This window comes from Cynocephalus volans, chromosome 8, assembly GCF_027409185.1.
Source record: "Cynocephalus volans isolate mCynVol1 chromosome 8, mCynVol1.pri, whole genome shotgun sequence".
NCBI lineage: Eukaryota > Metazoa > Chordata > Mammalia > Dermoptera > Cynocephalidae > Cynocephalus > Cynocephalus volans.
The window spans coordinates 133,342,805-133,357,626 of record NC_084467.1 but is presented as its reverse complement, the minus strand read 5'-3'; the positions used below and the strand labels follow the sequence as shown (position 1 = coordinate 133,357,626).

Genomic DNA, 14,822 nt, shown 5'->3' with positions numbered 1-14,822 from the left:
GAGATGGCAGAGTGACTAGGTAGAAGGGGTCTTGGTCCTGAATGATTTCATGAAGCCATCTGCTTTTATTCCTCCCATAAGTTGTATTGGAGTGTGACATAAGCAAAAACAGCCACAAACTTTCACGAGGTCACTGAGATTTGGGGACTGTTTGTTTTAGTAATTAGCCTACTTTATCGAATACTATCTTGATTGTATCAATCCAATATTCTAGCTTGGTGAAATAATCTTGGCTCTTGATTTTATTGCCTATCTGGATATCGGTCCCTTTCAATTACTTGCTTTTATTGTCCATGTGGTCAAACAGGCATGCTCCTGTTTTTCCTCATCTCAGTGATATACCTATATGGGGTCTCTCTTCTTGCTTTCTGGGTCTAGATGGGAAATGGTGTTGGTTTTGAGGCCTTAACTTTTATGCTGTGAGATCTTGCTGTATGAGTCATGCTCTCCAGGGAAAGCACCTGTCACTATTAAGGATTTATTTTGAACTATCTATAACTATAAAAATCAATGAAAAGATGAACTCAGGCTATAGTTAGGGAGAGCAGTATGTAGATTAAGTGATAAATTTGATTAATTTGATTTGTATGCAATTCTTTGCAGTAGAACAAGTTTGATTGAGTAAGGCTGCCTATTCTTTCCTCTTTCCCAATTAATCTCCCCATTTTCTCTTCTGTACACTTCTGTAGTTTTCCCACTGTATTATTTTCCACATTTACTCATGGGAGACCCCTCACTAAAAGAATAAGCATTTGCCTTGAAATAAACCAAATCTGTTTTTTTAGTTATCACCAAATAACTCTTTAAAGAAAGTGCTATTATTCTATCAATTTTACTAATGAGAAAAACAGGGCTCAGAGATGCAGAGTAACTTACAGAAGGTCACACAGCTAGAAGCAGCAAAACTGCACTTTCAACCCAGGAAGTCTGCTTCCAGCGGCTGGAGTCTCAACCACTTCTGTTCTGCTCTAATTCAGACCCAGAACATCCTACCTTCGCTGAATGGTTTCATCCTATTATTTCATCCTTAAATGTGGGAGACATGATGCTGCAGGCTGGAGATGGACAGGTGAAATGAGACGTGTTCTCTGCCTGAAGGAGCTCAGAGCCAAGTGACGAGTAAAGAGAGACAACAAATGCATAACGTAAGTTCCACAGCAGGTATGTGAACAGACAAATGGGGAATCATAGGTAGGAGTAACTAACTCTCTTGTAGGAATCAAAGAAGATTTCATAAGGAAATAATATTTAAGTGGGTTTGAAAGGTGAGCAGGTGCTCAGCTGGCAGAGAAGATGGAAAGAGCTTTCCAGGAGGAGGAGATGGGATACAGAAAGACACGGCATTCAAAGGGGCCTCCTGTCCGGGAGATCCTGGAGATGTTCACTGGGGCTGGAACAAAGAAAAGTGGGAAGAAACATGGGACACAGTCAGTGGCACAGGGTCGGTATTTGTTGATTATTTGTTGACTGTTGAAATCGTGAATGGATGGATTTGGACATGACTTTTGTTCTAAGGAAATGGGCTTGGATTTGTCTCTTGGGTACAGAGGGACCAACAGAGGTCTTTAAGCAAGCTGCATTGGAGAAGTGAGAATAGTGTAGGTGGTAAACGATGAAGCCAGGAGAAGAGAGAAGAGGTTGGATTTGAAAGACAGTTCTGAGATGGAAGCCCCACGGCCCAGATGGGGACTGGAATGAGGAAGAAATGGAGTTACAGCAGCCAGGCTGCTGGTCCTGCCAGGAAGACAGCAAAGAACATAGGAGATGTGGTAAGTGTGGTAGGAAACATAATGAGTTCAGTTCTGGCCATGGTTTACCACAGAAACCAAACCAAACCAAACAGGAGGTGGGTACAATACTTTAAGAAGCTGAAGAAAAAGTGAGAATGTTTTTTTCTACACTTAACCTGAGTGAAAAACATGCATCCTCTAACCACAACTCCAGCACACATTTCCAGCTTTTCTCGAAGTGCGGATGCTTCGATTCCAGAGCAGTCACCCCATTTCCTGATGTGTGCCTGTGACCTAGAGCCACCAAAGTCAGTCTTTGAGAACTTGCATAGAAGTCAAGAACAGTCTTGCATAGAGGGAAAGAAGTTAAAGATGTCTGTGGAGAGGGAAATACCTGATCTGAGAAACTCTACAATGGGGTTGATACATGACAAAATTCTTGAGTGCTTTGAAAGATGAGCAGGCAAGCAAGCTCCTGAGGAGCCAGGTCTGGTTGAGGAAGAAAACTGTATGTCAAAATAAATTTTATATACGTTCTTTACAAAGAAAGATGGAAAAGGAAGATGGAGGAGGGGCGGGGGAAACAAGGACAGCTTGCAAGAGAGAATGTGAGAGGAGGAGAGAGCAAGAACCTCTGGAGGGAAGGAAGTTCAGGAGTGCTACCAAGTCTAATTGGAGAGAACAGTAACTGTTTTCAAAACCAGGACCCCAGGACCAATAAGTGGAAATTGTGGGAAGAAAGACTATGCTTCAATTCCAGAAGATCTTTTTTTTGGGGGGGGGGGTGCTGGCTAGGATAGGGATCCTTCAGAAAGACTTTTACAGTGTTTTAGGCTGCTCAATGGAAATTTCAGTGAACACCTTGTATGAGTCCATTTCTGTTGCTTATAACAAGATACCTGGAACTGGGTGATTTATTAGAAAATGAAAAGTATTGCTTACAGTTTCAGAGGCTGGGAAGTCCAAAGTCCAGGGAGCATACCTGGTGAAGGTCTTCTTTGGTGGTGGTTTTACAGCAATGGAGGGGTCTCAGCAGAAAATGGCAGAGACTCTCACGTGCTCGTCTTTTAAGCCTCAGAACCACACCTGATCACCATTATTAATCCATTCACTACAGCACAGTCCTACAGTCTAATCACCTCTTCAAGGCCCCACCTTTTAATTACTATAATAGGATTTCCCACCTTCAGCAGTTACAGTGGGGATTAAGCTTCTACTATATGGATTTTGGGGGACACAATTCAATCAATCCACAGCACACCTCATGACACCCTGTTTGAGCTGAGGCTGTGTGACCACCTTCCTGGGGGTTTGAAGAGTGGTTGTCTACACTTGGTGGGAAACAGGTGATTTTAAAGTTTCCTTCTAATTCACAGATTTGGGCATCACTTTGTTCTCATCTGCCATCTCATGTTGTCAGGCTTCCTTGCACACCCAGATGCTGTCTTTGTAGCTTTGGCCTCTTGTCCCAAGCTAATACACCCTTTGATTCTGACTTCATCTTCTGGCCTGGCTGTGATATGCAAACACCAAAATGCACACAGCTCTACTTAGTGGTTGTAGAAAGCAAAAGAATGTATTATCAACCTCCAGAGTCACATTTCTTCTGTTGAGTCCCACTTGTGCACGCATTTCTCAATGAACCAAGTCAACATTCAAAGACTTCTCTGCCTCCCTTCTTCTCCAAGCCCTCACAACTTAGAACTTATACAGCAGCAGCCAAGCATGACGCTAAAGTTTACCTCTGTTACTAGTACACCAACTACGTAGCCCATGTCGAGGGATCATTAGGTGTTTACATGCCTCTGTGGAGCCAGGAGAACTCAATCCCCAAAGAGTCTTCCTTCCTGTCCCTCCTCCGTCACTAGCATGTCCCCAGGTGATACATGGGTTCTTCTGGCACACAAGGAAAACGAGAATTCTCCTGGGCACTGGGACTTGCAGTGAAGGGCTTGGTGCTGCATTGGTCCTGGCTATCTCATTTTGCCCCATCAGGCCCTCCTGACCAGCTAGTGAGACTCCTTGCTCACTCTGGCTCTTTCTAATGACCAGAGGTTGTTTGCTCTTTGCTGGGGGTGGGAGGAACACACTTCTGGGCTTAGAGGAGAGTCTGGTAGGGAAGAAGAATCACAGAGCATTAAACAGGTGCAGAAGGAAGACACAGCAGGGAGCCCTGCCTGATTCCTGCAACCTCCCCAAACATGCCTTGTCTATAACAGCCCTAATCTGCCCAAGCTATACCTGCAAATCCTAAGACTGACTCAGGAGCCCTAGCCTGCAGGTCTTTTACTGTTTCATCTGATTGTATACTGTGCTGTGGATGCGAAGGCAAGTGGGAGTATCCCAGAGCATATACCAATCTTGTCACTGTAAGAAAATTCAAATTTAAAGAGAAGCACAATAAGCAGAGGTTATTTGCAGCACCAAAGGTTTCTTCTGGTTTTATAAAAATATTCCTTGAAATATAAGACATTTCCAAGTGGACACGTGTGTTTATAAATCAGTACCTACTTCATCCTGAAGTCAACACTAGGGATTTGCTTAACACTGAATTTTCATAAGCCATTGCCTGGCAAGAAATAAGATTCTGCATCTCAGAAATAGCATTAAGTGTCCCTGTAGTAGAGGATTCGATTTACAGAAATTCTATCTACACTACACCCTTGTAGAAACACACCGGCAGTGCAAAGCCAACACGTACAGAATTTGCCGTGGGTGCACCGTTTCAGAGAGATCTGTCTGCAGCTTTCTCCCACTCAGGGCTCCCCAGAGCCTAAGCACAGATAGAGAACTCTTGTGGGAACAGAGGACTTCAGGGTCTTTGAGTGGGATGAGCCACCCTCCAGCCCCTTGCAGTCTGTCTTTTACATCCCAAAGATCTACAGGGATGCCAAAGGAACAGGGACAAAAAGCACAGGTGGGCAAAACTGGAGGCACCGTTTCTCTCAGAACATTAAGTATCCCAGACTCAGATGATTTATTTGGTTAAATAATAATGGTCAGATCCCCTATCTCATGGGTTGAGTGCTGGCTCTTCCTCTTACCAGTTGGGTGACCCTGGTCACACAACTCTAAAACTGTGTCTTCATCTGTAATACGGGTGTACAAATAGCACACCCTTGTAAGGTTCTTATTGAGATAATCCTAATTAATGTTTACACAGCACTTAGTGAAATGTTGGGCATATGATGAGCGTTCAAAATATAACAGCCATTATTATTGTTATTAATATTTCATAGTATAAATTCTTTGCTTCCCCCACACCTACCCCCAGCTAAATACCCAGCTAAATAGTAACTTTGCCCAATTCTTTTGCCCTCTCGGAACCGTCTATTTTCTTTGTCCCCTTAGTCCCTTCTTCCCATAGGAAAATCAGGGAAATGGGTGAGAACCTGCTGTTTTGGTCTGTGCTTCAACACCATGCAGAGACCGTGCATTGAGATCCCTGCTCACAAAGGCTCTTGTCTCTTGCTCATATATTCCCTCAAGCAGACACCCCCTCTGATTGTTTCCTCCTGCTCCTCACAGCTAGCTCATTTGGCAGAGCTCTCTCTGAGGCCTCCTGCCCACCCCGTCTGCACGACGAAGTGAGGTCCTCTCCAGTTGCCTCGCTTAGGATTAGGCAAACCAGTCAGATGAACAGCCATCTTTAGTTTGAGGCAGGGGTGAGATTATAGGATTTGATCTTCATCTCAGACTCAACTTCATACTCTCATTTGCAACCCAGCTTGCCTGCCAAGCACCTTGTGAGCAGGTACACCTGTTTCTAATCCTGGGGTGGAAGAAGATGGGTGACTGGCATGGGAACCAAACTCCTCTCACACAGACGTTCACTGTGCTGCAGACCTCAGCCCACTCTAATCATTCTCTCGCCTGGGTCTTCCAGAGGGCAGAGCTCCCTGAGGCCTGGCCTATGTCTCCTTCATGGCTGTGTCCCCACACCTGTGGCGTGCCCAGCACTCACAGATGCCTGATAAGTATGTGCTGCATGAAGAGATGCCCCCACGTGCCACTCACGTGTTCTGAGCTCCATGTACTGAAATAATTTTCTTGTGGGAGATGTGAGAAGCTCTGAGGTGGGAGAAATGTGGCAGAAGCTGAGTAAAGAAAAAAGAATGTATTGAGAGTCCCTGACCCAGAAAAAGCTCTTGTCTTGAAAAGCAAAAAATAAAAAAGACCACATGACTAGCCAGTGTCCCTGTCTGCCTGCATCTGTGTCGTGACAGTTTCCAGTTGAAGTCTACCTCACTCCTTTCTGCATATACACGTCTCTAAGTAGCAATTCATTCATGAATAAAATTAATTATTTCTCGAAGCAAAAATTAATCCTTTTTTTTCTCTGCCTGACTGACTCAAGATCTCTTGACTAAATCTTATCTGAAAACAAAACTGATCTTGCCTTTTTTTCCTTGGCCATCCTGGGTACTCCCTTCATTTCCTGCACATTTTTATTTTCACATTCAGACCATCTTTGCAAGCTTATCTCAAGCTAGGGTGGCTAACCTGTGTGTAGCCCCAAAAGACATGGAAAATTGGGGGCAAGAGTCATTGTGTCCTGGGGGAGATTAGAACTGACACCGTAAGAATCCACTGTGACCCAGCATCCAGGGAAACAATCTCTCCACTGATTATTGAGAATGTGTTAAATGTCTTCTTCTCTCTGGCACTTGAGGTGCCACATTCCAGTGTGTTCTCTGGCGTGCATGTTGTCATTCAAACTAGTTGGCTGATCACTCAGAAACCAGTAGGACCCTGCTTTCTCCATCTGCTAAATATCTATATCTGTGTGCGTGTGTGTGTGTGTGTGTGTGTGTTGCACATTCAGCTATAGTGTCCAGAATAATGCTTTGCACAAGATATGCCCCACAAACATATGTGAGGGGACCGAGTGAGCAAATGCATGGTGTGCTAAGCTTACACTGAATTTGATTTTTTACACACAAATGATGCTGAATTTTCACTTGAACCAGTGGCTTTATAGGACCTTAAACCACTGCTCACCATTTTCTCACCAGGTGACTACTTATACTCCATTTTTCCAAAGTGGAAGCAGAAGGAATTGCCTGTGGTCCTACCTTCCCTAGACATGCAATTATTTTTACTTCATGTTGTTTACCCTTATGCCAGAAAATGACATGCCCCCCATGTGAGAGTTTTTTGAAGTTGCACCTTGGAAGAATTCAGTGTCTAAGAGACAGTTTTGGCATTTTGGAGGGACAGGATATAGCAGAAAATAAACCAGAGGGGAAGGACAGGGAAAGGAGGGCATAGTTGTGCACTTCTTAACATTCATGTCAGACACATGGGCTGGCGGCTCAGGTCCTAAACCACATCTGTGCTCCCATGCCTTTGGCCATACTGTTGCCGTGTCTATAACACAACTACACAAGCCTCCACCTGGAGAGTGTCCAGTCATCCCTTGGGTTTTGCCTATACATTACCTTTTATTCCAGCTTCCCTTGACATTTCTGTGCAGAGTAATCTAGCACTTTCTCCAGATGTTCTTATCTGTAAGTTCCATCAGATCAAGAACGGTGTCCAGCTACACCCCCCTGACATCTGCACCCAGCCTGGCAATGACCAAGCCACCGCTGGAAGCCCCCCAGTCTCCCCTGTGGGAATAAGGGGGGTGCCACAGGCCTCAATCCTATCCCTCCTTCTTCCATCCCATTTCCTTCCCCTTTCCCCTCTCACCCTCCCTCAACTGCTCCACAACATCCTAGAATGTGAAAAATAATAATAATAAAAACTTTCTTAAAAAAAAAGAACTGTGTCTACCCGTGCGTGGTTTATTACTTAAAAGAACGCTTTTTCTTTCGGTTCTTTGTGCGCACGTCACAGAGGCTTGGCGCGGGTGCGCTGCACTGCTGTGGTAGGTTCCCACGCCAGAGCTGGGAGGAGGATTCTGCACAGGGACGAGAACATTATGGGGTGCATCATCCAGACACTGCCGAAGGAAATTCCTTGGGTGAAGGTCTCCGCTGCCTTCTGCTGGGTTTACAATCTGCATTAAGTACGTATTTGTCACAGGGGCTGTATATTTAGGCAGTGCTGAACTCATAATTAAAGCAACTGCTAAACATTGTGTTCTGGCCGATTCCTACCTGCTCACCCCTGAGGACTGAGAAATAGTGCCTGTGACCAGAACCGCAGGCTCATCACTGCTACGGTGCCTCCAGTCTTGCTCTGATCTGAAGCACAGTATCAGCTGTGCACTATTCCTTTCTCTCCTTCCATCCTGATAAACTCCCCTGTGGTCGGAATGTAAACCCAGTGAGAAGTTCAGAGATCAAGTGGTTTGCTCAGACCCTGGTCCTTTCTCCAGAAAAGCTAACTTCCTTCTTTGTCCATTTCATCCACCTGAGCTCTATGGCTTCCCCGCAGCGGCATGATAAAGCAGCTTTCTGTACCTCAGTAGCTGTAATAAATGCCTAGGAAATCACTGGGATTTACCTAGGCAGACCATGGTTGCCTTTGGTTGCCATTTATTTATGTGGATTTGTGATCTCTTAATTGGAGATAGTGCCTCTCCCAGGGTTCGCTGTTTATCCAAATCAGTATCTGTTAGTGGGTGCGACGTGGTCGGGATGATAAATCAGCTCTGGAGCTCCTCCTGTGACTGCTTCCACAGCTGCTCTCTGCTTCCTCACCTCCCCATCTCCCGGGAGGCACCCACAGGCTGCTTCTAGGCCCTCCAGCCTTCTTGGCTTTTACCCTTTTCTCCCAGCTGCTGTACTTACTCTGATGACTGCATGTGACTTGGCACTAATGACTCCTAAATTTAACCTCCCTTGACTACCATTTTATTCCCTTTGTAGCATCTCTTGTAAGTATTCTCACTTTTTCAAATCCTTGTGGGGTGTATTGCCTTCCTATGACCCCTTCTCTCCTCCTCCACCCTGGTCATTTTTGCTCCCCTCTACACCTCCAAACAGTTAGTGTGAGCAAATGCAGCATATTCAAGCATTAATATCCTGCTGTTCACCTGGGGATCTTGTTAAAATGCAGATCCTGATTCTGTAGGTCCGGGGTGGGTTTTAGCAACAAGCTCCCAGGTGATGCTTCTGCTGGTGACCCACAGACCACCTTTTGAGGCTTTATGATCAAATATTTGGTTCTTCCTATTTCTCACTTCCTTCACATCTAAGCTATCGCCAAATCTTGTTTTACATCCTGATGAATTCCAAACAGATTGTCTTTTCTCAGGGTTATTGCTCTGGTGCCTGCCGAAAAGTTCTTTAGCCTCATTAACTGCTGTCATTTACCATGTCATCTGACTCTACTCCTGCTTGCCCTTCCTCCTTTCAGTTTTTAGCTTTGTTCTATTTTGGTTCCAGAAATTTGCAAACTTTTCCCAGAATATGATCAGAATATAATGTCCCTTTTTGTCAGTAAAGATAGCCATTTTTTCGTTTGCTTGTTTCGTTTTCTTCCCAAAAGACTTCTAATGTATCTGCAGACCCATTTTTCCAAAAAAGAAGTAGATAGAAATTGAGGTCATGGTGACTAAGATCAATAGTTTGGAATTCCACCTAGCCTTGCTTTTCTCCTAACCACCATATTATACTCGTTGTTCTGCATGATTTCTAACTTTCTCAATTTTAATTTATTCTTTCCGAGTTTTAAGTGTTTCATCATAGTGGCTTGGATTTTTTCCAATCCCATGATTATCTCTCTATTAAAACCTTAATACAAAAAGAAATTAAAAAAAAAAAAACAGACTGCTCATTACTTTGATTTGTAGCAAAGAGAGAATGGAACATTACCGCTAGAGTGTTTCAAGAAACCATATTTACATTTGCATCAGCTCAATTTAGGTGCCTGATTAGGTTGCGTGTTATGATGAAGATGCACTTACCAGTCAAAGGAAGTGGCGTGGTCGAGAGTAATAAGCAGGCGACTTCAAGTCAGGAGCCCTGAGTGCTATTTCTGGCTATGACTGGCCACCTCTCTGACCTTGAACAAGTCTGTTTCACTGCCTTAGACCCTAATAGCCCCATGTAAGGCTACTGTGAGAGATTGATCACTTAAGTGTTTATTGTAGTGAGAGCCATGAAATGGAGCAAGGGAGGAGGTGTTCGGGCATCCCAAATGGAACTGGAGCCAGGATCTCTGCTCTTATAGCTCTTACCACTAGCTTTGTAAGAGACAGTGTCTGAGAAGTGGGATGACTGCTCAGATCAGATCTTGGCTGACAGGGCTGGAGGACATGCTGAGAGGCTGACTGATGGAATTTAAAAGCTTTCCAAACATTGGGTGAGATGCCCAAGCTCATCCTGTTATTCAGGAGGGCTCAGCCAGGGTGCATACTGTCTCTCTTCTCTTAACCGCACCATTCTGAGATTGTGCATCTCATTGCTGGGACCAGGGAGATAGCGGTGACTGGTCTCTGGAGGCTGTGCCTAAGAAAGGCCTTCTCAGTTAACAGTCCCTGACTTTAGGAGCGAGAGTTTGATCCAGGGCAACTTTCTATGCTAGAAACATCTTGCTCCTTCAGATAGCCCACAAAGCCAGTAAGAGTATGCCTCAGCTGAGTGCTCCTCCAGTTCTCCCAGCTGGTTTGAGGGATAAAGGTTAATGTGCTTTAAAAGAAGTATGAGAACAAATTTTCCCCCTTCTAGTATAGGTTGTGGAATCTAAGCCCTCAGCAGACATTATAACAAAATAGCACCCATGGTTCTCATCTCATTACCGTTCGTACATAGGCTAATATTTATTGAGGACAATCTAATAGTAATAGGTAATATTTATTAAGCACTATTCTAAGTGCCTTATATCAACTAACTCATTTAATTTTCACATCAATCCATTACATGGGCACTATTATTCTCCCACTTTACAAATATGGAAATTGGGGAACAAAGAAATTAAGTCATTTACCCAACATTATACGGCTAGTAAGCTGTAGTTCCAGGATTAGAATACAGACCACCTGGCTCCAGAACCTTCACTCCAAAGCCACCATGCCTACATGAATACAAATGTGTAATGGAGAGAGCAATTATCTCTGGGGTCCACGGTTAGAAAGGCTGGAGCTAGTCCAGCATGAGAAGTCCTCTCCTCAAAGTGACAGCACACTCTGATATCCAAATAATAATGGATGGAATTTGCAGTTTAATATTAGAACCTTGCTATGTAGTAGTTATGATCTGTTCAACAACTCGAAGGAAAGGAGGGACTCTTTCCTGTTGAACAAGAAAGCTTCAAGTGATTCTGCACCAAATATCCTGACCCCATTGGGAGTCTAATTCTTCCCTATCACAGATCATCCCCTTTTCTTATATAGAAGGCACATGGGGATACCACGTGATTTCTGTGTACCAAAAGATTTCTTAAAGAATGAAGTAAAATATTAATTTTGTTTGAGAGCCAATATTTCCCCACAAGACATTCCTGATATTCTCTGTGAGTTTTTTCTCCTTCTGTCCTGGATAATCAAAAAAACATAGGGAGATGACTTTCCAAGTGTGTTTTAACCAGTTTTCTATGACCTGCTTTCGTCCTGAAACAAGGTACTGAATTTTCCAGAGGAAATTGCCACTAGAGACCCAAGGGGAAGGGATACGAGCAAATTCCCAGCAGGATAATACAGAGTCCTACAAGTCTCCACAAAACTCCCATTTTGCTCAATAACTAAAGGCAAAACTCCCAGGAGCTCCGGAAGCAGCCATGTGTGCCCATTCTCTCTTCGCCCCACCAAAGGGTCACAAGTCAGAATACTACACTCCGGTCAGAATGACTGGTCACTGTTTCCCCAAGTACAGGTTCATATCCAATAAGCGACCCCAGAGAGACAGAATGGCACAGTGTGCGAGCTTGTCACATTAAATGATCAGAAAAGCATTACCAACTGATAGAACAGTTGATGGTGCAGAAATTACTGCAGACACTCCCTGCGGGCCTGCTCTGAGCTCCTGCCCAGGCATTAAGTGGCTGCTGGGCTCCCCAGACTTGGGACTGGGGCTTGAGGAGAAGAAAACTCTACTGAGGAGAGAAGGAAACTGTATATTCCCTCTAGTTCCTACAGCACTTTGAAGTGGATAGTGGTGTTAGACTTCCCAGCCTGACTTCAGTTCCAATACACTTTTTAAAAATTATTTTTGGTGATAACCGTGCTTTTGTGAGATTTGGGATAGACCGAAAAGTTTAAGGTAAATTAAATCTTACTTTACTGGACTGGAGGGATTCTCTGCTTAAACATATTCTACAGTAGATTTTCTGATTTTTTTTTTTTTTTTTTTTGGAAGGGATGGAAAAGAAATTTTTTGATAAAGAGAAGAGTTACCCTGAATTTGTCTCATAGAAAACTTGTGGGGGCATATATCCAAATTCTTATATACTAATTGGAAACCGAGTAAATCCTTTGTTCTACACCACTGCTACTCATCTGCTTTTACCTGCACAGGTGTTCACTCAGCCACTCCCAACGTGAGTTGGCTGCTCTCTGCCTCAGTGACTGTATGTAAATTTCCACTGCTGTCTTTGGAGGCTAGCAAGGACCAGAGCCACTGAGACAGGGAGTGTGGACTGCAATCCCTTACAGGACAAGACTGGATCTAGGCATAGTGGAAGAGAAATGGCCTGAAAGGAGAGCTGGGCAGGCTATTCCTAACAGCTGGAGTTTTTTTCCATATACCTCTGGACCCACAGCATACCAGCCCCTCAAATATCGGATCTTGTGCCTTCGCCTGCGTCCAGGTGTAGGAATTGTGAATCAGGTGAATAACCTCTATAAATGGCTGCTCTCTTACCATTTGGGAATCTTCTACTACTGGATACTCCTAAAATTTTATTTCTGAGACCCTGTACTAACCTAAACAGGTTGCATGGTTACTGAAGATGTTTTAAAAAAAACTCCCAGAAAAAGAAAAATGTCTCTAAATATATTCTAAGAACCCAAACTCTGGAGTCTGACTACCTGGGAGCTAATCATGGCACTGCTGTTTACTAGCTTTGTGACCTTAGGCAAGTTGCTTAACTTCTCTGTGTCTCAATTTCATTATCTGTCAAAAGGGGAGAGAAATTGTCCTTTCAACATAGGGTTGTTGGAAAGACTAGATGAGGTAATTTACATAAGGCATGCAAAGTGCTAAATCTAGCAAGAGGTCCAAAAACATCAATATGTTTACACGACTAGAAATGCATTTGCCAAAATGTTAATAATGACAACCTCTAGATGTTAAAGTAATGAGTGATTTTTTGTTTGTTTCTCTTCATGCTATTTCATGTGTTCTTCCCCCCTCCTTTATTTATTTATTTATTTATTTTCGCATTAGAAACTAATTTGTGATTAGAAAATAAATGTCTTTGAAAAAAGAAGACGCAGCAAAGCTCCGAGGGTAATGTAAAGATGCAGGTAAGGTGAGGAGGAAAAGGGAGTGGTGGCAAGGGGGCAGAGGATCAAGGGGAAGTTTAAGTTCAGGGATACACTCATGGGAGCCCTTGGGCTTGTAGGTCACCCCAGGTGAGGACTTGGAGGAACAGTCTACGTACTTTTGAAGTGCTGGCCCAGCAGCCAGGAATATGTGCCTGGCTTATCCCATATGGCAGATGGCTCAGGCAGGTCTCACATGAATGACTTTTGGCTCCCATGTTCCTGCGGGTGGGCCCAAGGGCCAGGAAGGTACAGCCCATTTCTGCCAGCAATGCCAGCTAAGACTGTAGTGTTGACAAGGGGAAGGGCAGGTTTATCCTTGACCCCGATGGGCTCTCCAGACCTCTAAGGCAGGAGCCAGAGTCACCCTTCCTTCGTTTGCATACGTGAGTAATTACAACTCATAAAAATATCTAACCCATTAGTTAAAACCAGCCCCAGCATTTGACTCTGACCTCCTATGGTAGCATGGGCCACACGCTGATTCCATGCCGCCTGATTTGTCCTCAATTTATAAGCAGCACAACCTATAAATAGAAATCCTTTTGCTAAGTTCCCCAGGAGGCATCAGCAGGTTTTCCAGCTTGTGTTTTCTTCTTCCTTTTTTAAAAAACCAACACGGTAGGCTTATTTTCCTCTAGTTTGGATGAGGGCATTCCACCTGGCTTAGCAGTTGGGGTTGGCACCCAGGCAGGGTCTGCCCAGGTTGGGTTCTGACAGAAGCCCCTGTTTGGCCAGGGAGGTCCCCACTCACCTGTAGATCCTGTACCTGGTGGTGAAGCCCTGGCGGTAGCGCTCCATGAAGTCAGCGTACTCCTGAGCTCGGTGGAAGGGGCCCCGGTCTGTGAGCAGCCAGTCCAGGGGGTGCTGGCCGGCCGAGAAGGCATGCTGCTCGGGGGCCACATTGGCCACCATGGCCGAGACAGCCAACACCCAACTGGGCAGGCCCAATGCCAGCAGGGCTGCCCATGGTGCCACCCCTGGCTGAAGCCCTCTAAACTGAGTGCCACACTGCCACCTCATGCTTCTCCCGGGCGGTTGGTTTCTTCATTCTCTCACCACACTCTCCCACTCTGTGCCGCTCCTCTTGGGCTCTGGAACTAGAAAAGGACACATGGCGATGTCAGTTGGACACCCTGGTCTTACCCCATAGGCCTGTGAGCATTGAACATAATTGAGCAGAGCTCATTCTGCAAACCCTTCATCCTGGAAACACAGCTTGGTTCTAGGCATTGAGCTATGCGCTCAATGTATGTCATTTCATTCAGCCCTTTAAAATAAACCTAGGAGGAAACATTACTGTCATGTTACAGATGAGAAGATGGGGCTTAGAGATATCAAGAAAGTTGCTTAAGTTCCACAGCTATTAAGTGGTAAAACCAGAATGTGAACTCTTAGCCCCTGTGTTATATTACTTCCTGTTTCCTCCCTCAACTCACTCAACATCATCCATTTCTGTCTTCCTCTCTCAAAAATGTTCAATTCATTTCTGTAATCGCCTCATATGCAGTGTGCATCCTCTAGAATCTTCACGTGAGGCAAGTAGCAACCTTTCTTTTCAGATGGAAAAGTGTGGGCAGAAAAGCAGTGAAGTCCCATCGCTTCTGTGAAGCTGGGTGAACTTGGACAAATCACTTTCCTATCTGGCATTGGTGTAGCTTATAGAAAATAAAGAGGCTTAACCAGGTAATATCCAAGACCTCTTACAGCTTTGAACA

The 14,822-nt window shown here is 44.5% G+C and overlaps 1 protein-coding gene across 1 annotated transcript in view; it reads right to left on the bottom strand.

Annotated features, from left to right (window-relative positions):
* BRINP2 (BMP/retinoic acid inducible neural specific 2) overlaps positions 1-14,127 on the bottom strand; it is a 46,086-nt gene extending 31,959 nt beyond the window's left edge. The window contains exon 1 of the mRNA XM_063106920.1: positions 13,859-14,127. Within this exon, the coding sequence (XP_062962990.1) occupies positions 13,859-14,127 (269 nt within the window). The remainder of the gene's footprint in view (positions 1-13,858) is intronic.
* Between the last annotated feature and the right edge of the window lie 695 nt (positions 14,128-14,822).